This window comes from Pezoporus occidentalis, unplaced genomic scaffold (assembly GCF_034315485.1).
Source record: "Pezoporus occidentalis ecotype Australia unplaced genomic scaffold, CSIRO_AGI_Poc_V1 ctg101, whole genome shotgun sequence".
Lineage (NCBI taxonomy): Eukaryota > Metazoa > Chordata > Aves > Psittaciformes > Psittacidae > Pezoporus > Pezoporus occidentalis.
This window is the reverse complement of record NW_026912791.1, coordinates 2,047,029-2,070,404: the sequence shown is the minus strand read 5'-3', so window position 1 is coordinate 2,070,404 and position 23,376 is coordinate 2,047,029. Positions and strand designations below refer to the sequence as shown.

Here is a 23,376-nt window from a genome sequence, read left to right as displayed (position 1 = left end):
CTGTTTCGAAGATCTGCTTAACATCTAGTGAGAAGTGTTAAAAATTGAAATGCTTTCATGCAGGACCAGATGATCTAAACACTGCAAGCTCCTTTGGTGGCATCTGCTAGCACATCAAAGCTAGAGAATCCAACACTCATGAGCAGTAACAGCTGATCTTCACACCTTTTAATGGAAGATTTGCCAAAAGCAAAATTTAGGCTATGGCTCAAAGTACTGCCAACACAGAAACACATTCAGAGACATCCCGAGGACTTCTCTTTCTCCCACAGAAGTCTGCAAGTACCAACACAAAACACTTACAAACAAACAACATCCTGTAATTGACATTAAAATACTTTTATTGGCTAGATAGAATGTGCAGTATGGATACAAATATACTGAAATACAAAGTCCTCCAGAATATCAGGTAGAAAATACACAATCCATACTTCTACATCTTGTTTATGTACACTGCTAAATGCATTCAAGAGTATGAATAACATATTTGCATTTTTTTTCTTCTCGAGATCACATCTAGTGTAGTCCAAGGCCTTTTTGTTTCTTCAACAGTAAATTGCACAGCTACCCTAGTTCCTCATTTAGTCTGAAACCTGATATTTTATGTACTCTTCTCTTCCTTACTAGATCCTTTCAAGCTTGACTTCTGCCTCTTTTTCTCCCTTTGTCCTAGTATGCGATAAATCTTTTTCTTAGCCTCCTTTTGCCTCTTGAATTTCTGTTCATCCTCCTTCTGCTTAACTTTGAGATATTCTTTAAGATGTTCCCGATGTTTTACTTTGGCTTTCTTTATCTTGTAATTATTCACTGTACTCAAAGCACTGAGCAGAGCTGATATCTAAAACAGAAAATGGAGAATCAATATACAACCAGTTCAGTTTTGGCCAGCAAGAAACAGTTTGATCTCTGCAGAGAGATATATAACGAATCAGAGATTCAAGGCAAATTCCAAATTACTTGTGCATCTATTACTCAATTTCTAAAATGGTCTGTTTATCTTAGGAAGTTAAGCAAAGGTTTGATTTTTGCAAACACAGATTTTAGTGAGGTACTATTTAAAAGGCTAACTGCTACTACAGAACACTTTAACTGCAGTTTGAATCTTGTTGCTTTTGCAAACACTCTAAATCTTGATTTTTGAAGCACTCTATTCACTTCAAGTCCTGTCTGTGTCAATAATGCATAGCAATGACAGGTCAAACAGAGGACCACAGTTGCCAATTTTAAATCATCCATAATGTGAGAGCACTACATCCAATTGAAATACCTTGCAAGTGCTGTGAAAAGAACAAAAATCACATTTAAGCTTAAGGTGACCTAACATTTTAAAAGATAAGACACCATCCAGTCAGTGACAGTTCCGTATACATTCTGTGTGACAAAACAGGAATAAAACAAATTGCAGGTGATCATTTTTCACTAGAAGGATATACACCTTCATCACTAGCAGTAGAGTCAAGTGCTAAAATAAGTTAGAAATGGTCTAAGCAATACATTTACACTTCCTAAGCCCTTGTTTCAGAGCAAGTGATAATTACCTTCTTTTCATGAGGCTCCCTGATAACAGCTGGTCTCCACTGGTCTTTTGGAGTCTTGCCTTTCTTCTCGAGATTCTTAGGCTTGTTCTTAAAAGGCAGTGCCTTCTGCAGTGCTTTAGGAATGTGGAGCTTATTGAAATGCCTTTTCTCCCTCACAATAGGCTAAAAGAATTGATATAACACACATATAAAATCATTAAAAGCTTTTATTTTCCATCTTTCAGGGGAAGAAACACAAAATACCACAATCCAACACACCAACACCCTCCCCTCCATGCTCTCTCCTCCCCCCCTTCACAAAAAAAAAAAAAACAAGCCCAAAAAAGTTCACAGACATCCTTGCATCGAATTGTGAATGGCACATTCACCCCAATTTTACTATGACAGAAGCCTCAGTAAGCCACTGGGTAAGACTTCTACCCTGCAGATTACTTTACAAACTTCCACTGATCCACGACAATTTACTTTCCACTGCTTTATTCCCATCTCATGCAAGGAAAGACTGTGCCTTGTGGATAAAAATATGAAGTCAGGCATGCACATGTATGAGCATGCATTTACACTGCTCTCAGATTGCAGAGCCTGAGGCAGAGTGCAAACCTGACTGTGAAAACTGGCTTAAAAGAAAGAAAAGAAAAAAAGTAGTCGTATGAAATATACCTTATAGAGAGAATCTTTGTTTTGTTTCAGTTTGATGCCTCGCTCATGCCTCAGCTGGCCTGTTGTCTTCATTCCACTCCAACTATCTTTCTCACCTGCTGGCTTCAGCAAGGATGTTACAGGGTTATAAAATGTTGGGATAGAAACAGGATACCAAGTCCTCACAAAGACAATATCTGAAAGAAAATGAAATGTTACTTGTCTCTATTAACACCACAACTCATTACATCGACACTCTAGCAAAGACTGCCTGAATAGAATAGGTAACTAATACCTAGATCACATGCTAGTATTGTTTGGTATATATACCAAATCTTTTCAACATTGGGCAAAAGGCAAGGCCTTTGCTTACTCAGATTCTGCAAAACCCCATGAAGCCATAAACAGTACATATTCCTGAAGAGCAGCCAGGTGAACACACCCTATTCATTATTCATATTAAAGAACTAGCAACAGAGTTCATATATTTCAAGCCCAGGTTGGACAGAGCCTTGGGTGACATGGTTTAGTGTGAGATGTCCCTGCCCATGGCAAGTGGTTTGGAACTAGATGATCTTAAGGTCCTTTCCAACCCTAACTATCCTCTGATCCTAGGTATCTGTGCCTCTGCTATTACTGAAAAAGACATTTTGCTCTTCCTCCACCTCTTTCTATAAAAGAACTAACTGGCATTTATTTTGCACTACACATACTTTAAATAGGTTTAAGAAAACAGAGGTCATTAAACCCAAACAAGCATAAACTCATGTTCTCAACATCACAGGGACACTCAGCAAACATAGAAAATCACTCACCCTACCTCTTGCATAATTTCTCCAAAAGGTTAAAGAAAAAAGTTAAATAGAATGACAATGCAACTCCGGATTTCTCAGAAAAATGTTCTTCTATTACCACTAAATACAATTCATCTTTGCGTTCAAGGAGAAAAGAATACCATGCTGTGTAAAACACCTGAAAACAGTCAGAGAAACAGGTCTCCAAGGCAGACCTTTTCATCTGCATACTATATTACTTCTAATTGAAAAAAATACAACATAAAATGTACTTTCTTCTTTTTTTTTAAATTTAATTCTGCATCTCACCAGGCATTTCATGCTCTTTGAATTCAGATCTCAATTATCAGATTCCAGAGATTCTGAGACATGTCTTTTCAATCTGTGAAGCAGGATGAAAGTTGTGTGATAACTTACATGGAAAGTGCAACTTACCACTCATCAGCAATTTGTCTTCAAATGTTGCTCTGAAAGCACCTACTGGAGTTCGGAGGGCCTTTTTGATCTGTCCGCGGATACCACTCACAGTACGAATTGCTGCACCTTCAAATTTAGCCACTTCCAACTGAGAGTTAAACATTCCCTGGAAGTGTGAATTAGCCACCATCATTCAAGATGCTAAGTCTCTCTGTGACCTATGTAGGCCTTAAAAACTTACGTAACTCCCAGAAACCTATCTTATAAAGAAATAGGAAGAATATAACATTGTGTTTATTCTAAGAGTCCTGATCATACCAAACCTACTGAGCTAACTTCAGGGTAAGCTACTAGAAGTAATCTAGCTTCTTAGCATTAAACACATACATTTAAAATTCTAAAACGAAACAGATTTACGAGAATCTGTCCAGTTCTCTTTTAAAAGTCATCTGGTAGAATACAACATACCTTAAAAGCAAGTAAGCCGCTTTTAAGTTGCTACCTATGAGACTAAAACAAGGCTTGTGCTTCTTTCATAAATCACAGGGAAGACAGGAAAAAAAATCTGTATATGCTTAGTGTGAATACTTGAGCGCTTCAGTTCTGGGATCAGTGCTTAGTTGATTACTGCCCCAAACACAGAAAAAACAGACCTCTTCCTGAGCTTGAAAGGTGGTCTGAGGACACCTGGAAGGTCAGTGAAAATTCACTTCTGCAATACTTCCTGTCCTAAAGATTTTTTGTAATTGTAATTACAAAATACTGTAAGCACTGCTAGAAGTTATCTTTGATCCCAAAGCTGAAATTCAGTAGGATCAACCTGAACCAAACTTCAGAAACCTCACTGAAGAGAGCTCAAAAAAAAGCCAAGCAACTACTGAGAGACAGAACAGTATGCAACAACTAAAGAGAACTTCTACCTCAGGAAAGAGAGATGGATAGAGTCCCAGGTTGCATTCTTTCCTAACATTGGTACATGTGGTTTTACAGTATACATACCTACATACTTACCTTAATAAAAGAAGTGTTCTTAAAAATTTTGAATGGAAAACCAGTTAGCTTTAATTTCTTTACAATAGTTATGGATTTATCCAAATCAAGCACAACTCCTGTTGCAGCAATCCGAAAATCAGGCTGAAACATAGAGATGAAAGACACTGCTGAATGTGTATTTACCAGTGAAGAAACCATTTCACTGATACAATTTCACCACTTTTTAGAGCTTGAGTTCAAAATTTATAACCTCTGCAGGAGTACAGCAGCATGACAAATGCAAATTGACTTTGTACCAACTAGCTGAGGTGCTGCTGACATAACATTACTACCATTCACTAATGAGATTTTCAGGACTGCCATTCTAATGACCTTGGAAGCAATCTAAAGAGTCCTTGTTATCTACCTTGCTGTGTTCTCTTTACAAAACACAATCTTACTCAGACAGAAAGTCTCAAAGGAGAAGTGCTTTGTGCACTGCTGTAAGTCAGTTTTATGCTAGAGACATTTTCAACAGCATCTCATCCTGTGAAAAGATTTTAAAGTTATCTAAATACTTAATAACTGAAAATCAAATAGGTATAATTCCTTCCACAGAAAACAGTAAAGCAGTATTAGTCATTTTCAGTGTAGCCGATGAAAGTTGCTAAAAAACCATCCACCCAGTTTCCTATCTCATCATAACACACCTTTCAAAAGCTTGAGTCTACCTACTTTTTCAGTTCCTACAACATCACTGCTTTCCCACACATACACCTCCTTCCCAAATCTGCATGTCCAAAGACATGTGGAAAGTAGCAAACAACCTTTTGTGGTAACAAACCTACCGTTGTGCCACTGACGGACTGCACTGCCAAAAATCCTGTCCCCTGAGGAGTGATGGGCCCTACAAGAACATTAAAGAATTCATGAAAAGCTTTACTACACAATATCTAGCTTCCATTTAAAGTCAGTGTAGAAATACATGCCAAATATTCTCAATTAATAAAACCAAATAAAAGTTTAAAGCATTCAACCCATACTCACATGTATAGCTCCATGAAAGTTAAAGCAAGAAAGTCAGCAAGAAGTTACTCATGTTCAGGAGCATTTGCAGTGCTGGGCCCATAACATATTCAAGAGCCTCTCTGCACACAGCCAACATATCACATTCTTCTTTTATGCGATATAACACAGCTGAATGCTCAGAATTTGATTAAAAACCAAATGATTCACAAGCCATTTAAATAATTCACCAATTAGAGGGAATTGCCTATTTCCCATAGTCTTTGGTGTTACCTGGTATTTCACAAGGAATATAAATTTTTAAAGACTTCCCATTCTAAAAGCTATTGGCTGTACTTCCTGATACATCCTGTAAAGCCAGAGAAATTTATAATGATTAAGTGATACAGGATAGTAACTCCAGAATGCCCTTACCCCAGAAAGTTGCTCCACAATGCATATGTTGTGGTGTGTACTTCAGAAGCCTATGACGCCCATTGTGATCTTCAATGTAGAACATGGGGATAGTCTGAAATCGCCTCCACCCTAATGAGAAGATTAAAGGATCACGTGTCTTAAGTATCTTCTTATACCATCGGTGCTTCTTCAGGCGCAACTAATTAGAAGAAAAGATGAACAATGCTATTACAGGATAACAACGTTAATTCTGAAAATCAAGCCTTAATTTCAGGAATAACTGAAAGCACCATCTACACTAGAATTTTTTACTCAGTAACCCTTGTATCTTTGATTAACACTAGGCTGACTGCACAGATCAAGCTGATCAGTATTTCACTCACTTTGAAGTCATGCTAGTATGCATAACAGTATTATTTTAAAATATATATATATGTGCTAGTATCTTTTCTATAGCCACTTCACCATAGACCATGAACCTCAAAGCACAATCTACATTTGCAATTTAGCAACTGCAACATCAGACCTTAGTCCTAAGACATCTCTGTAGATGAGTATTAAACAACAGTAACTACTTTTTCCAGTTATCCAGTCAGGCCCGTAAAAATCCAGCATCTGCTACTGTAGTTAATAGTGTCAAAAGCAAATCCCCGATTAAAGAGATAAAGACTTCTCTCTGTGCTCATTGTATCTTTAATAAATAGAAAATAAGTAACTCCAGACACTCTGAAGCATACCTGTGCCAATATAAAGTGCACTCACAGCTCTGGTTACATACCTGTACATATCCGACATTTCCTTCAATGTTGCCTAGACCACCCAGGATAATAGGATAATGAGGGTCAAAATTCAGGACAAATTCACATGGGACATTCTCAATTTCTATTCGAACATACATCCCAGGCCGGAAGCCCTCATACTGCACTCTGGTCTCATCATCTTGATCTTCAAATTCTTCCCGATTAAGCTATGTGACAAAAAGACAGCCACCATGTGTTTTACAAAATTCAAGTACTAACAACTTGTTCACGAGGTGCCAGTTCTATTTAAAACATGCTAACATTTATATAAATCTTTTGGGAAAGATCTATAGGTTCTGTGGCTTTTTTATTCACAGCAAGATCTCTGCCACCATGAATTCCTTCCAATTTGAAATCCCAAGTCGGCCTGTTAGTCTAGTTGAAAGACAGTACCCAAAAGAAGCAAATGACTGAGTGACTTTGATATATCTTTCATAATAGTGACTTTGGATTTTAAAGATACAACTGTCAGAAGTACATTTTTATTTAGGAGCCCAAGTACCTTTTAAAGTTATCCTGATCTTTAAGGTGTCACTTTATGAGGAGGCTGGGCTCATATCTTACTCAGCAGCTTAAAAATATTTCTGCACAACCTCATACTGTGTATCATCAAAAGGGTCTTTTAAAGCTCTTCTGTACCATTTGAATGTAGATATTACGTAAATATTTAACAAGATATACTTATGAATAACAGAAGCCTCACCCTCCTGTTCTAGCTCCTGATGTTCAGCTACCTTTAGAATGCCATGTTTAAGCAAACTAATTATTAATTTCATTTCTTATGGTATTGACTGAGATATGATAAAAATTTTCTGGTCCAAGTAAATTATTCTAGAAGCCTTTACACACCCCCAATTTGAGATCCTTACCCTTCCCTCCTGCAGTAGGAGTACTGCTGATACCTATTTCTGGAACAGACCTCATGTGAAACAGTTGCAAATTGTATTTCTTTACTGGAATGCCAATCTTTATGCTTGAAGTGCTCTTAGTAAGTACATCATATCAGAGCTCATACAATCACTTATGACAGAGGCTAATGTAAGAAGGTAATGATTAATTTAATGACTATTTAGTACAACATGTTGTCAGAAGACAGTGAAGTTAATAGCAATATAAGGCAATGTTCTCCCAAGTCAGCCAAAGAAAGAATCTACTTTCTGGATACAGTTACCCTGAAGACTTCTACCACATGTAGAGAGCAATGGCCATCAATTATTTATTCCTTAAAATAACTTGCTGGTTTGATGAAAAGGCTTACAGAACTTACTTACCCGTTAATAACATTTTCACCTTCCTACACATAAAAAGGTGCCTGCCTTCCCCCCCACACCTCCTGGAAGGCAACTTTTTCCTTTCAGGTTTTCGCTTTTTTTCAGACCTGCCATACTAGTTCCACCACTGTGGGACAAATGGAAAGCTTAAAAAAAACTTTTAGGCAGATGAAGCTTAGATGACACAACCTGACTTATTCAGTGATTTACAGTATGGTTAACTGAATTCCATTTAAATTAATCTTTGGTTTGATTGCTTTTCTTTACAGTTATGGAAGCAAAAAGTTTAATCATAAAAAAAATTGCAAGCATGTATTTTTTTGTGTATATTTTCTGAACTATCTCCAGGAAAAAACCTTAAGGCAAACTCTCTATTTTTAAAGGCATACAGCCAGACACATCGCTAAGTTAACAGCTTGTACCTGTGCTTGTTTATGCATTTCTTCTTTAAGATCATCAAAGTATGTGGCATCCCCTTCATCATACTCTGCATCAAACATTTCTTTCAGTTTCCGTTTCTTGTCCATGCGCTCCTTTTTCTTTTCCTCCTCCTCTGGTTCTGGTTTGGACATTTTTTCATCTTCCTCCTCTTCTTCACTTCCAGACTAATCAACAGCAAGTTATCAAACATGTAAAACTGGTAATTGAAAAACACCCCATTCTGCTTAACAGTTTAATATATATTAAGTAATATTCTGTCATAATGCAAATTCTTAGACGCTTTAAAAATATTTCAGTTTTAGACAGAAATTAGTAAGTTATTCATACAGGAAGATGTTTCAGTCATTTTAGAACTTACGTTTTACAATATAATCATACCCCTTTTCACTGAGAAAACTACTTAACATTTATTTCAATGTCAGAGAACAGTCCCTGGAACTGATTATCTGTTACTATACAGCTTAAATAAACATAAGGAAAAAAAAAGTAATGGTTGATGGAACTGAGTAATACTGCGCTGGAAGGCAGCGCTCTAGAGGGCAAAGAGTAGGAAGTCTGCTCACAGACCATTTGAAAACTCTCAGAATTATGCCATTACCCTGAATTTTATAATGAAATGCAAAGCCATCAAGCTGCTCAGTCTGAAGGAAAACCCTGATTTTTCAATCTGTATCATCACAGACAACTATAGCGCTGCTCTTGGAAGATATCCAAGCCACAGCATAAAATTGCTTCCATCAGCCTCTTTTATGCAGATATGAGGAACTAGGAAACTGTGTTTAAACAGAGCTCTACAATCTTCCGCATCAGATGAAATTACATAGTACAATTATGATCACATATGAGCTTGAAACACTTTTTTTCATACCACGAGATCCTCCAGCTCTTGATTAAGCCTGACACCTACTGTTAAATGAGGTAACTTCCTCACTTATTTATGTTATTATTACGTTAATTATGTAACTTACATAATTAACTTTAAACAACAATTCAGTTTGAGAATGAAACATGCCATTCTAGATATGTGTAAGCATCAAAGTCCATAATGCAGGTATCTTTTCTTCCTTGTTCCCACTGAATTGTTTCCTATCAATTCATAAAAAATAGGTTTATTACATAGGAAGCCTATCATTTGATCAGAAACTTACATACATGTATGTTGCTAAAGAACATAAAAATACAGGTCAGACCTCATCTCCTTCAGCAGCATGCTTCCCTTTGTACACAACACCCGTTTCAAGATCTTCAAAATCTCCATACAGTTCTTCTGCAACCATAAGCATCCAAGATATCTGACAGTTAAACATTCTGTTGTGCTGTTCCATACAATTTATCATACTTTCAGTATTGTACATTTCTCAGTACTGCTTTGTGGAGTAGTCTCAGCACAAATATTTTTTCTTTCCATCAACAGTTTCATACGGCTGTTCTGCCCTCTCTGGTTTTAGCTGAAAATTCTCAGCTCAACTTCAGTGGCTCCTCCTCTTCCCTTTCAATACTTTTACAGTTTCAAAAATGTAAATAAAGTTTAGACCATTCTAAAGGACCGCACATAAGTTAGCACTCTAATGACACAAGACACGAGCAGAGCAATGTAGCTCCTATTTTTAATTAAAAAAATTAAATATAGCAGATATTTTTTTAGTTAAATGCTCATAGAAGCCTGTCAAACCACAATCATTTTGCATGCAAGATACAGCCATACTATTAAAATTTTATATTTTCTAATTAAAAAGAAATAAAAAACCTGAAACATCTGAAGATAGTTTTCACTTTTTAGCCAAATGTGAATGACCACTTTATCTTCCCATTAAAAAAGAATTTCTGCTTATTTCTACTGAAACTATCCAAAAGAATAAACCATTCATAGAGGACAAACAGCTAAACTCAGATACATAACTCAAAGTTGGCATAGCCAAGCATGGACCAAGGACTAAATTTCCTAATTTAAATTATAAACTATTTTTCAGGGAGTACATTTTCAGAATGTGCTAATTTGCCTACTGTTTGTACAGAGATTTACAGCAATGTTTAATTGCACTGGTATCTGCATAATAAATTATGTGACCTTTTGAAAATATTACAAGTAGATAGCTAGTGCAAAACATTCTACATATGTAACCATGAAGTCATACTTTTCTGAAAAATGCTTTATACATTAATCATTTTCAGAAGTCTTACACATACCATCCTCCTCCAACAGCTTTGCTGCATCTTTATCATCTTCCCATTTTCCTGTAACAAAGCAGTCTCGAATACTGCTCATAACCTGCAAGATAATGTCATTGCCTTGTACAGTTACAGCTTGTCATCAACAAACATTCTGCAATGCATTCCCCACTCCTCCATTAGTGATACCAGCTCAATCTGCTATTCTCATTCATACCTCCATATTAAGATATCATTACCAAAAGTACACAATGCCTCAGCAAAAGCAGAAATGTGAAACTAACTCAATTCTTGCCTAGAGGTCTTTACATTAACAAGGTCTCTACCTTCTTACATTATGTTTTCACTTAGGATTGCTATTTATTTGTCAAAAAGTAAAAAGCAGGGGAAACTATGATCCACCAAAGAGTCAAGACAGCCAAGCATTAAACTAACTTTTCATTTCTGTAAGAACAGGTCTTGGAATCTGTTAGCTAGCAACTACTTTTAACAACTGCAAGTAGGAGAAAATACGACAATCTGGCTGTACCTCCCATAGGTCTGTTTCAATGACAAGTCAGTAATACTTTATGACAGCAGGACACAACCAGTATAAGATGTGCTGAAGCAATTACCCAGTGGTATTACCTCTTCTAAATCCCAATCTTGTGGCTTTTCTATCAGAAATTTGGAGCAGTCAAGAGCATTAGCCTTCTGCCTGGATTCTTTGTCTGGACGGCTGACGTGAAACAAACCTCCAAGCTCATCACCTGCATCCTCACCCTCAGGGTCTTCATCCTCAACAGCTAAATGAAACATACAAAGTGTGATTATTTCCCCCACAGCACATGGATTACATTCATTAATAACTTCTCTTCCACCTTATGTTTCATAATACCTGCAGTATTATGAAAGTAGTTTAAGAAAAAAAAAAAAGATTTGTATTTAAAACTAGTTTTAGTTTGCAAGCCTGAAGAAAAAGCTACACTGATCCAGTGTTAAAGAGTTAAATTAATTACCTCAGAATAACAAAATAAGGTGAGCAGCAACCAGGGACATACTATACACTGCGATCATAGTGAACTTCAGTTGTACAGTTCTTCATAGGAACATGTAATTCATTTCACAAATTCTACAGCTCAAATTTCTCAGAACAACCTGAAATCTGCTTCTATTTGCATAACTGGAATCATTAGAAAAAAAATACTGCACAGTAAGTAAACACAGGATGTTCATTCAATGTTATAACCAGAAACAATACCAAAATGATCTGTGTATAAAAGAACATGAAATTAGTCTGCAGATCAAAAACACCAGAAGACTTGAGAATCTGTCAGCAAATCTTACTCCTGCACTGTGGTCAGTTTACAAACGCCAAATTCTAACTCTTTTCTACAGAGGTTCTGCATGATGAGGTCTGTACATGCAGACAACTACTGGAAAACTTGTCAATTAAACAGGACAAATCACAGAAATAGTAATTTTCTCTTCCTTTTAAGCCAGCTAGCTTTTTTTCTTCTTGACAAGCACACTTACTACAGACATGATAATACTAAGTCATATCTAAGAGAATATTCCACTCTCAGTCACTGACAGGAATCCTGAGAATAACCAACAAGCGACAGCCCTTTATAAAACACATCAATTACCACAATGGGTTTGTGTAGTATCTACCAGATAATTATATAAATGACTGAACTTTAAATGCCTGGGGGGAAATAACTGTACCAGAAAATATGAGCAACAACAGAGTAGTCTGGAAAATGACCTCAAAATGCTTTTTGTTGGAAAAGCAAAAGCTGTCTTTATTACAATTATTAGTGAAAATTACTATCAGCAATGAAAAAAAAACCTAAAAGTCAATTAACTCTTCTCAAGCCTCCCACCAGAAGACAGAGCTCAGATTCAGACTTGCAAACTTGGTCACAGCTAAAAAGCTACCCTATATTAAGACAGTACAAGTTTCCAAACATATTTATACCTGTTCCATACACAAGTTTACGAAGATTGGGGGTTGAACGTTGCTGTCTTAGAAAGGCCTGTGCTGCCTTCTGTGCAAGGTCCTCTTTCCACTTAAGTGCACCTGAAAAGGGAAAACACTCGCGTTCCACCTCAAAGAAGGAACAAGAATTATGAGCTACACAAATAATTTAAATAAGGACATTATAATAAAAGGCCTAAGAAATGTAGGCGGAACCTACAAGTTGGTTTTTTTTTTACATACTCCATATATACACAAACTGTGGCTAACAAATTATATCACTGATTTCTTTTTTTATGAGCCCTAATTACAGAAAAAAAAAAATTGAGATTATTAGGAACAGCAACAGATTCTATGATTTTCACGATGATACATGTCTTCCTCACAGATGCGCACAATAGTTGAGGTAGGAAACCTGTAAAGCCCCATTGCTTTACAAGTATGGTCACTTAGAAGAGGTTGCTCACCACCATGTTCAGACAGCTTTTGCATTTTTCCAAGGATGGAGATCCCACAGCCCCTCTGGGCAACCTGTTCCAATGCTCAGTGAACAGGTAATATATTTTAGTAATGCTCCCATAAGAATGTTTTATTCCTTCTAAACGTAAAACGATTAAAAGGTAAATGTATGAACCCAATTAAAAATTGATAGTTTTAACATTCATAGTCTACCTGTTGTGTCAGCAGAAAAATCTATTTTTTCTTCATACTCATCTTCCTCTCTCAGTAGATTCTCCACATCATCATCCTCAGCTTTAAATTTAGACTGTCTATCAGGTTTTTTTGCCTGAGTGTGCCGAAATCCTTTCTTACTTGACTCCTCAGCTTCCAATTCATCATGTGATCCTTCATCATCACCCTCATCAAGGGAAGAGTTTTCAACCTCAGATTCTGATGCCTCTTCTGCTGTACAGTTGCCCGAATCTGTAGTCAGCACTGCTTTTCTTTTCAGACCTTGATCTGAGATTTGTGATCTCATTTCTGGATCTTCACTCTTTATTTCATACTGCCTAGACTCAGATACTCTTTTGCCTGCAGCCTCAAATTCAGGATCTGAGCTTTCATTTTTGTGAGTCCTTTGCTCTTCTTCCTCCTCCTCATCTTCCTCCACCTCACTCTCTTCAGGGTCAGTTTTTCCTTCTCCTTCAGAACTCATCTCAAGATCGTCATCACTGTCTGCAAATGCTAGCAGTTCATTTACAGTTTCTTCTTTAGCCATCTCTGTTTTCAGACGTTTGGCTCTCCCAACAGCCATTTCTTCCCCTAATAGCTCTCTGTCACTTTCTTCCTCAACATCATCTTCATCGTCACCATCACTTCCATCCTCAGACATTGCTTCTTCTTCTTCTTCTTGGTTGTCCTCCTCATCACTTTCTGCATCATTTTCTTTCTCCTCTTCTTCAAATAATGCCTTCCGACGTACTCTTCCAGTCCTTAAATCAATCTGTCTCTCTTCTTTTGGCATCACAAACCTGTTTTCCCAAAGACCACAATCAGGGTAAGATGGTAAAATACAAGGAAATTCTATTGAAACAATGAAGCTTCATGGTAATATGGTGGATTTTTTGGTTTTGGTTTGTTGTTTTTTTTTAACAAGGTGAGGTTATGGAGAGCATTAAAAAGGCAATGGAGTTCTTTAAGTATGGAACGCCTCTTAATTGAATAAGACACCCTATGTTATAGCCATAAATAATTCCAAGAAATTTCTTCATTTTCCATGGAATGAAAATAGGTTATACAATGAATTTTACTGAAGATTATGACTGATGCTCTCCAAAACTCTGAAGAAAAACATATATGTTACTTAGGGCTATATCAGCAAGGAATTCCTGTAAGGCAGGACTATACTGCTTACAAAACTTTTCTAATACTATTAGTCCTATCTCAAAATACATGTGGCATATGAGTAGTCTCAGAACAGGAAGAATTAAACAATAAGCCATTCTAACTGTGCTCTATAGAGAATTTTTCCTACATTAGAGCCTGAAATAAGACATTCACTCATAACTTACTCTTGTCCCATATCTTCTGAACCTATGGGTCTAGAGTCCATGAAGAGAGAGACCTTGCTGGATGCCATCTTAACATCAATGGCTGAATGTGTGGAGATGAGGCTCTGAACTAGTTCATGATTTGGTCTCACTTCTTCCTGGAAAGTCAAGATATTTTAGTTTTCAATTTAAATGAACAAATGTCTAATGGACAGCTAACACAGTCATTAATCTGCCTAAAACAGTATAAACATGCACATGCAAGAAGAAAACCCAAAGCACTTCATATAAACATTTTCTCAGAATAGCAATGTCTTCCCTTCCATCTTCACATTTCACGAATGCATGTAATGTTAACCCAAGAAAACTTAAAGAGGGTCTCCTTCACAGTATGCAACCACTACAGTAAATGTATGTAACATTTAGCACAATAGAGGGGAAACAGCTGAATTCAATCTGTTTGTACACAATCTGTTTTCCACCTCTCTCTGACCAGTCACATCCTGTGTTTTCCCACAATGACCCTGCCCTGCAAAACAAGAGTGACAGTATCCCAGTACCAGGAATTTTTCTAAATCTTAAGTCCACAATTGGAAAGTTACTGAAACTACCTTAGGTACTTATTAAGTGAGCCTTCCAATGTGCTGCATGATATTTCATGTAGAGATAATAAAAATATCTCTCCTCTGAAATTGCTAGAGGAGAAAAAGAAATCACCCACTACGGATATATAAGGATTGTTTATTCTAAAGAATTTATTTTTAAACACTTGTTTTGACTCCAAGGATAAAAAATACATTTTGCAAGAGAATTAAAATCACCAACAGTTTCCATTACCTCTTCTTTTTCATGAGCATGGCTTCCACCAAGGTCAATATAAACAGCATCTTTATCATATACGATGCCCCCAACTCCTGATAAAGGGGCATAGACTAGTTTCTCTTTCTCATTTAAAGAACGCTTCTTCTGTTGTTCAGGTAGAGCACAGGGGTCTGGTAGGAAACTCACATCACTCACAGTAAAGTCTCCTACACCTGGGGTAACAGACAAGGGAAACAATAAGGTTCTCATGAAGTTCTGATTCTCAAAATCAACCACAAAAAGATTAAAAAATCCAAACACATTGTAACATTCTGTGATTCATCAACAGCAAGATCTGTATCAAACATCCAATTCTTCTGCCACTGAACTTGCTTGTTTTTAAATAAGAAAACTAATAACTCACTTTTCTGAGTAGGTCTGTAAATTTATTAAGAAATTTCTGATATTAAGCTTTTAAAACATTTATTTAAAATATGAAACTTATTCAATGAATATGAGAAATTTACATAAGCCAAATTTACTTTTCATTATTACGGCTGGTATGTTTTGCACTTCAGACACCTTTTAAAGCAAAAACACTTCTGAAAAACTTCAGACGCTGCCAATACTGTATTTAAACACTGCTACACAGCTGAACAAATAAAACCAAAACTATTTACAATTATTTTTACAGAAAATGTGTATTATGAAAAATAATTTCCAAAAGCATTAACATGTATTTTGAAAGATGAAAAATATATTTCACAATTTCAACAATAAAAATAGCAACAGCTACATTGCTGATCATAGATTAGTACAAAAAACAGTTATAAGAATATGATAAATTACCTGGCATATGAATTTGACTTTTGTTTTTCAGGTGCGCTCCTCTCACATATCCATAAAGTGATATCTTCCTGTCACATTTGGGATTGATTCGAACATCTTCTGGATTTGTCAACTCTTCCATTCTACCCAACATTAAAAAAGTTAGGACATCCATCAGTTAATTGCTGTCACTACATGCTCTGCACTCTTAATAATTGAAACAGAATAATCATTAGAGAAAAAAAAACAACCTAGACAAAAAGATCTTTCAAAAACATTTTAAAATCCATAAAAACATGTTCAACAATGTATTTCCAGAAGAACTATTGACATTTTCACTAAACATGTACTGTTTTCTTAGCACATTTTAATTACTGTTTATATACTTGCGACACACAGCCCTCCTCAAATCAATTTTACCATTAGAAGGAAAACAGCTGAAAGCTGCATCCTGTGCAACCACATATTACCCTCTTTTCCCTGATAATGGCAGTGACCAATGGAAAAACTACCACAGGAAAGGGGAGAGGGAAAGACTGGCTGTTCTCAAGCAGATGAAGGGTAAACTCCTTCCAGAGCTCCTTCCTACACTGCACAAGGGAGACAACACAAACACACAACAAAGGAAGATGATGACTGCATTCTGACTGCAGATCTGAAGATGATGAGTACATTCTGACTGCAGATCAGTTTAGAACTTCCTCAACAACCAAAATATTTGTAACAGTTACAGCAAATTAAAATAATGTTACTGAAAGACTATAGATGTTTTTCTTTTCCCTCCCTTGGCTTTGTATATTTCACAGGACTTTGCATGATGCTTCTTTTTTTTTTCTGAAGAATTAAGAGCTTCACAAGAGACCTGTGGGAGTTCAGTCATAAACGTAAGTAATCTAGCAATAAAATATGGCAAGTGATCTAAGTACTCAGGTAGGCAGAGCCACCATCAAGATTACTTTCATGTTCCAAAGAGATTGTGAATCAAATGCTATACATGGAGATGGAGCAGAAGGAATGTTTCAGGGAACTCTGAAGACTAAATTCACCAGCTGTTAAATTGTTGGAATACTGTTTCTTGTCCACAAAAATTCAATATAATCATCAATAAGCAGGATTATTTTCATTTTTACTTATTTTTTCTGTGTTTCTAAAGTATTTACAATATACCAAAGGCCTGATACAATGACAATGAAAACTGAACGGCTAGCTATTGGCACAAACCGGAAAAGTATGCTTTTATTTCCCAAAATCACCTGGATAAAACTAAATACCCATTCACACATAGAGCTGACTGGCTCTAATATTATAGGGTTTTGGGTTTTTTTTAACCAGCAAGGTGCTATCTACACTGAGGCTGAAGAACAGAGAGAAAAGTACACACCTGTCTGCAAGAACATACGGGTGAGATGTTTGCCAAGTAAGAGGTCTGAATTTCATAACTGAGATAAAACGCCCCAAATTGTGAATTTCCTGCTTTTGGTACTCTCCGTGAACCATCCCAGACAGATAAAACAGCTTAGCACCCTAAACACATTAAAAAGACAAATATTAAGCATAAATTTAATACTAAACCAAAAAAAAAGGTAATGACATTCAAATTTATAAATTATAATCAGAAACTGAAGGTTAAAAGTGGTTCCAAAAGATCAAACTAACAACTTTTCTTCAGCATGAAAATTCTCCCCCACCTCTTAGAGGAAAATAACTTGCATCCATAAAACCTCATACAAAGTTTAACTTGTTTCTCAGACCTACAAACAGATCCTCCCTGCACAGCACCTATGTAACAGACTTTTCTGCTAGTATCACACCTTTAGAAGCTAGTCACATTGTGATAGAGAATTATGCAAGTATTTTAGCAAATAGCAGAAATACTGCATAACCTGGTACCTCAGCACTGTCCACTTTAGTGCCATTTAAAAGATGCAGAGAATAATAACACCTAAGTATATGCCCATATTTAATTTAGCTTCCATAATGCAAATATATGGGAAAATGCATGTTGAATGTCATACCGGATACACTTCAGTCCAGAATCTGTGCTTTAACTTCTTCTTTGTCTTCTTTAATTGTTTGTTGTTCTTGAATGTATCCAGGTGGGTAAGAACTCCCATTATTTTGGGAAAGCCATGTACTTGACAAATGTTCAGGAATTCAAATGTTTCCATCTCAAATCCAAAGCTGGCATCAATAAGCATTAGAACCTGAAAATACAACATCAGCATCTCACTATAACAATACCATAGTACATACATGAGCCAATTTGAAAGACTGCACCTTTAAGCTTCATGGGAAGCAAAACCTTGCAAAAAGTTTTGTTATTTTCATATAACCCAAAAATCAACCTTGTCTTTTTAACTGAATCTTATGGATCTTAGCTGTTTTAGAAGTTAGTGGAGCTTAGGAAATCAAATATCCTTTATACAGATTTGATTTGCTTGTAGTCTCTAAGAAAACTATAAAAGAATAAGGCTGCTCTATGAATGTAATAACATACAGTATCATCATAAGGTCTGAACTGGTGTTTACTTGGTGAATTTAAAATATCCAAAATCAAGTATTTACCAATACTGGCAAGAATGTCTGACCAAATGAGTAAAATTTTATTATCTATCTTGGATAAACTAATGACTATCAGGCCAAGACTTTTGGTAAAACAAGACAAGCTTAATTCACATACTGTGATTACCATTATGCCTCACTAAAAAGCACTGACACAGGAAAAGAGCACCCAACAGCAACATGAAAATGGAAGCAAAGTTGTATTAGGGCCTCAGCAATTAAGAACTTGAAACACATGAGAACTAATGACAGACATCTACAATCAGCTATGTAATCTCAGCCTCCTAACAATAACGCCAAACAGATTCTCAGCATCATCATGTGTATGCAGAATCTCAAATATCAATCACACCTACCAACAGGAAATATTTCTAATTTTTAATACTTCTCCCTTCCCCAAGTAGAAAACATGGATGTAGAACAATATCCAGATTAGTACAATCAGGTATTTGGACATTTATAGTTAATATCTAGATTAAAATCCCAAGCCGTAATCAGCTATTAATAATATACCCCAAATCCACAAGTAATGTGAAATTCTGAACAGACAAATGGATATGCACTGGGTCCCCAAGATCAATTGATATAACCCACTGAACCAAAAGTTATAAGTCAATTACAGTGGTGACCATACTCCACTGAAATCAACTTTATTACTACACAGCAGCCCTCAAAAGACTGAGACAGAGTGTATCAAATTAGTAAATTAATATCTATTTCTACTTTCTACATTAGTTAAAAACTTCTTGACTAAAAGACATTTTCAGATTTCACATGGTTTGACCAAATCCTTTAAGGAAAAGTAACTTTATCACCTTGGCTTGCTATGAGATTTCTCATTAAATGTTGACTCACTGTACTAGCAATGAAGTTCAGTTACATTTCCCCTCTTCCACATCCTCCCAATGAGTAAAGAAACCAGATATTGGTGCACTCCAATCCAAAGTAGTATTTTCAATATAAATTACAGCAGAAGTCACATGCCACTGTTAACTCACCAAATCAGCAACTTTCGCCAGGTCAATCATTGTGTTAATGTCACATCCACATTCAATAATAGTTAGCCTGCGTTTTTTACCTAAAAACAGAATTAAGAATGAAAGACTGAAACAGAAGGATCAAGCTAATCAGCCCACCTTTCTTTTTCAGGTCACATTCCTGTAGTCAGCCACTGTCAGCTCAGCTTGACTAACCTGAGATAGCTAACTGAACTTTAGACATAAAATACCTAGAAACGGCAACTTTATACATATAGTTGTGACGTGATAACGGCTATGATTTTTTCTTCAGGCAATCAATTGCAAAATTCAACCCTTGAGTCCCAGTAGACCAATTAGGAAAATCAATTGAACACGTCATTTTTTCTTTCCATTTTTTCTTTCCTGTATTTGCCACTTATTCCCTGCGAAAAGGAAATTTACTAGTTAAAGTCACTGAAGAACCTATCTGCACCAAACATACAGTTGTCCAAGCAAGATCTCCCTTACAAATGGGTTTCTTGAACTGCTGCGGGCTGTGCCCCCCTAGAACCTCAATGATCCCCCCAGGTAATATTGAGGAAAAAGCAAGAAAGGAAAAGACCAAGACAACTGGAAACTGAGCATGAAAACTTAACAAAAAGGAAAAGGAACTCATGAGGGAGTGAGGTGGAGAAATGTTACCAGAAATGACCAGACAAATTAGTTCTTGGCTTAAGGAAGAAAGGGACACAAAGATAGGATTACAGAACAGGAGTATGAAAGAACATGAAACACATGCAGAGGTTAAGATGAAGCCAGAGAATAACGGTTCAAAAGTGAAAAGAGAACCCAGTGGAAAATGAGAACTTGGGAAGAGTTTTGGGAATGGAAGAAACTGGGAAAAAGCCAGAAAGAAGAAAAAAATAAACAAAAAACAACAAACAAACAAAACCAAAAAATGACACTGAATTGGGATACCAACAGGGTGGAAAGTAAGTTCAGAGGCAGAAGTTCCCTAAAGGCCTAAATCTAGTTATTCTTTTACTGTTAATAGGTATGCCTAATAACACATCCATAGGATTTCTTTAAAGTTACCTAAATTTACAACATGAACACATCCTAGCTCTCAAAGCAAGATAAATAAGGAGTGCAAAGTACACGTTTCAATTTCTCCTATCCTTGTTCTCACCTGAAACAATTGTAACAGGACCCCGGATTTCAACTAGCTTTTGCCTTGTGAAGTTCTTAATGAGACATTTTATTAAGGTGCTTTTCCCAACCTTGGGAGGGCCAACTACAACCACCACCACAGGAGGTGGCTCCAAAGGAGTACGGTCAACCACAGGAATGTGATGTTTTTTAGTCTTCAAATCCTGAGTTCTGAAAAAAAAAAAAAAAAATTGTAAGAAGTAAATACATGAACTTAAAAAAGGTAGCATTTATTATTTAAAAGTCTTCAGTATTTGCAAAAGCTTGGACACAAAGGTTCAACAAGAGCCCAAATACTAGTATGTATGTGGAACTCCAAGTCTAAGGAGCTACATACTTTTTTTTTTTCCATTAACTAACACAGCTGTACTATGTAACAACAAAAAGCATCATGCTTCTGACATGTGCATTAACTACAACATGACCTGGTGAATGATGACAGCTACATGAGTGCACCAGCAAAAAAATACACTATGGATATTTCTACACAGTAACAAAGAACCCCAGGCAACATCTATACATCCAGCCAACCCTGCATGCCCTATACCCAATTCCCATTTCTTACCTATGGAAAGTTCTGGCCATCCGCACAGCGGACTGGACCGTAAAGGCTTTGGGGTTCCTCTTCCGCGCATTCTCCTCATCTCCTATTCCAAGATCATTGAGGTAACGTTTCCTTTTCTTCTCTGCCTTTGGTCCACTGTGCTTTGCACGATGCTTCTTCTTCTCTTTTTCTTCCATCTTATTCTTTCAAAGAAAGTTCACAACCAGTATGATGCAGACTGTTTCTGTGTGATACCGCGCACTCCTGACACAGGAAGAAAATGCAGTTAGCACACACCTCACACGGATGCGGCACACCTGTGAGAGAACAGCAGCACTATGCAAACATTACTGAACCATCTCGGTAAAGACACTGCTAATCTGTGTCCTGCTTGCACGCAGAGGAAAGCACCGAAGTCCTCCCTGAGCAAAGCAGTATTCCTGCCAGGCCCCAGACCCTGCGCGCCGGGCACCGCGTTCTCGCCACCACGACCGCTTGGCTCGGCCCAGGCCGGTCTCCGCGCCCGGCAGGACGCGGGTCTCTGGACAGGCCGGCAGCCCGCTCCAGGACGTGAGGGCCGCCGCAGAGGAAGGGCCACTACTTTACCGTGGGAAAACCGAGACCCCCCCCCCGCCACCGCAGCAGGGAGCTGCCGGCCCTGCGGCCCCTGAGGAGCGGGAGAGCTACCCCGCACAGGCGGCAGCAGCCGCCGCTCACCGGGCAGTCCAGACCGCGTGGGCCCGCACCGACCGTGCCTCCCTGGAGATCCCCCGGAAACAGAGGCTGCACGCGGAGTTCCGGAAGGCGCGGCTGCGACGGAACCTTAATGCCGGTACACACGGCCGCAGGCCGACGGGGTTTGGGCCCGTGAGTCCTTTAGCGGGGCTAAGCCAGCCGCGGTGGGTGAGGGACCGGGAACTAGCTCCCCGCAAATGCTGTAAAGGGTCGCGGTAGCTGGCCGGGGGTGCTGGCCCCGCAGCGCAGCGGGCGGCACCTGCGCCGCGCCGCCTGCTGCCGCACAGTTTTGGGGGCCGTTCCCGTAGTAACTGGCTGCGGCGGCCTCAGAAATCAATGTGAGAAAGATCTGTTTTAAAGAAAAATCCTTACAAAGGAGTACGGGAGGACAAGCAAAAGTCACAGGGTAAAAACCTGTGAAGGGCAGTGCTAGGAACTTGGACGAAACTTAGATGGGGCTTTTTTCAGGTATTAAGGCCACCACCACAGGAGGACAAGACTAAGCATGTAGGAGGCAGGGTACTCTAGGTGCAAAGTGAGTAGTTGTTTATCTCACATGCAGGCCTGTGCCTACGCCTTAAGGCAAGTCCTCACGAAGTTGCAGGTAGAGGCCCTGCTTAATTAAGAGAATAGCCCTCTTTTCTGGTGTAATTTGCCTTATGCCAAGAAATGGGGAGGAGCAGAGCTGCTAAAGAGGTGTCCAGGTCATGAACTGCTGTCTCTGTGGTGCTTGTCAGATCATGCCTCTCAGGTGGCTTCCAGCAAGGACTCACAGCTGCAGAGGCTGTGGATGTCACTGGTCCTGCTGCTGGAGGAGATGGCTGAGAAGAAAGGAATGCACTTTGCAGTCTTCCACGAATGAACAGCTCAAGGTGCCTAGCAGTGGAGGGGGACCAGGCTGACTGTAAACCACATGGCTGTGTTGGGTCCTCACTTTATCTTTGACAAGTTACATGGAAGAAAATACAGTTTTCAACATTCAGCATGCAAAATCCTCGTCTTCTATAAATGGGCATTTTACAGGCAGTATAAGAGTAGTCCAATACTGAACACACTTGGTTCCTGCCCCACCTTTTCCTCAGCATCATCTACTTGTATGACGGCAGAGATGCTTTTGGCATGTGAGGTCCTGGGGAAGCTACTAATACCATCTCTGTGACAGTACCTCCTACATGTTGAATAAGCATTTAATTTGTCTTCTAGCATTCTCCATCTCTTAGTAAGGAATGAAAGTTTATGGAAGCATCGTGACATAGTGTTGTATCTGGCTGCTCTGCACAGGTTTGTCTTCGTGTTTATTGTGAAATATATGCTAGGTAGGTCT

The 23,376-nt window shown here is 37.9% G+C and overlaps 1 protein-coding gene across 1 annotated transcript; it reads right to left on the bottom strand.

Annotated features, from left to right (window-relative positions):
- Positions 1-323: 323 nt before the first annotated feature.
- Positions 324-21,643, bottom strand: BMS1 (BMS1 ribosome biogenesis factor). The gene is made up of 22 exons (XM_062613372.1): positions 21,339-21,643; positions 20,754-20,944; positions 19,604-19,683; positions 18,059-18,247; positions 17,425-17,567; positions 16,065-16,186; positions 15,252-15,448; positions 14,436-14,572; positions 13,096-13,895; positions 12,424-12,525; positions 11,091-11,248; positions 10,482-10,563; positions 9,485-9,561; positions 8,276-8,458; positions 6,561-6,749; positions 5,801-5,981; positions 5,209-5,267; positions 4,400-4,522; positions 3,407-3,554; positions 2,199-2,374; positions 1,539-1,700; positions 324-838 (listed from the first exon to the last, which is right to left on the bottom strand). Exons 1-22 carry the CDS (start codon positions 21,512-21,514, stop codon positions 602-604), a joined length of 3,912 nt encoding a protein of 1,303 aa, XP_062469356.1. The 5' UTR covers positions 21,515-21,643; the 3' UTR covers positions 324-601.
- Positions 21,644-23,376: the final 1,733 nt, after the last annotated feature.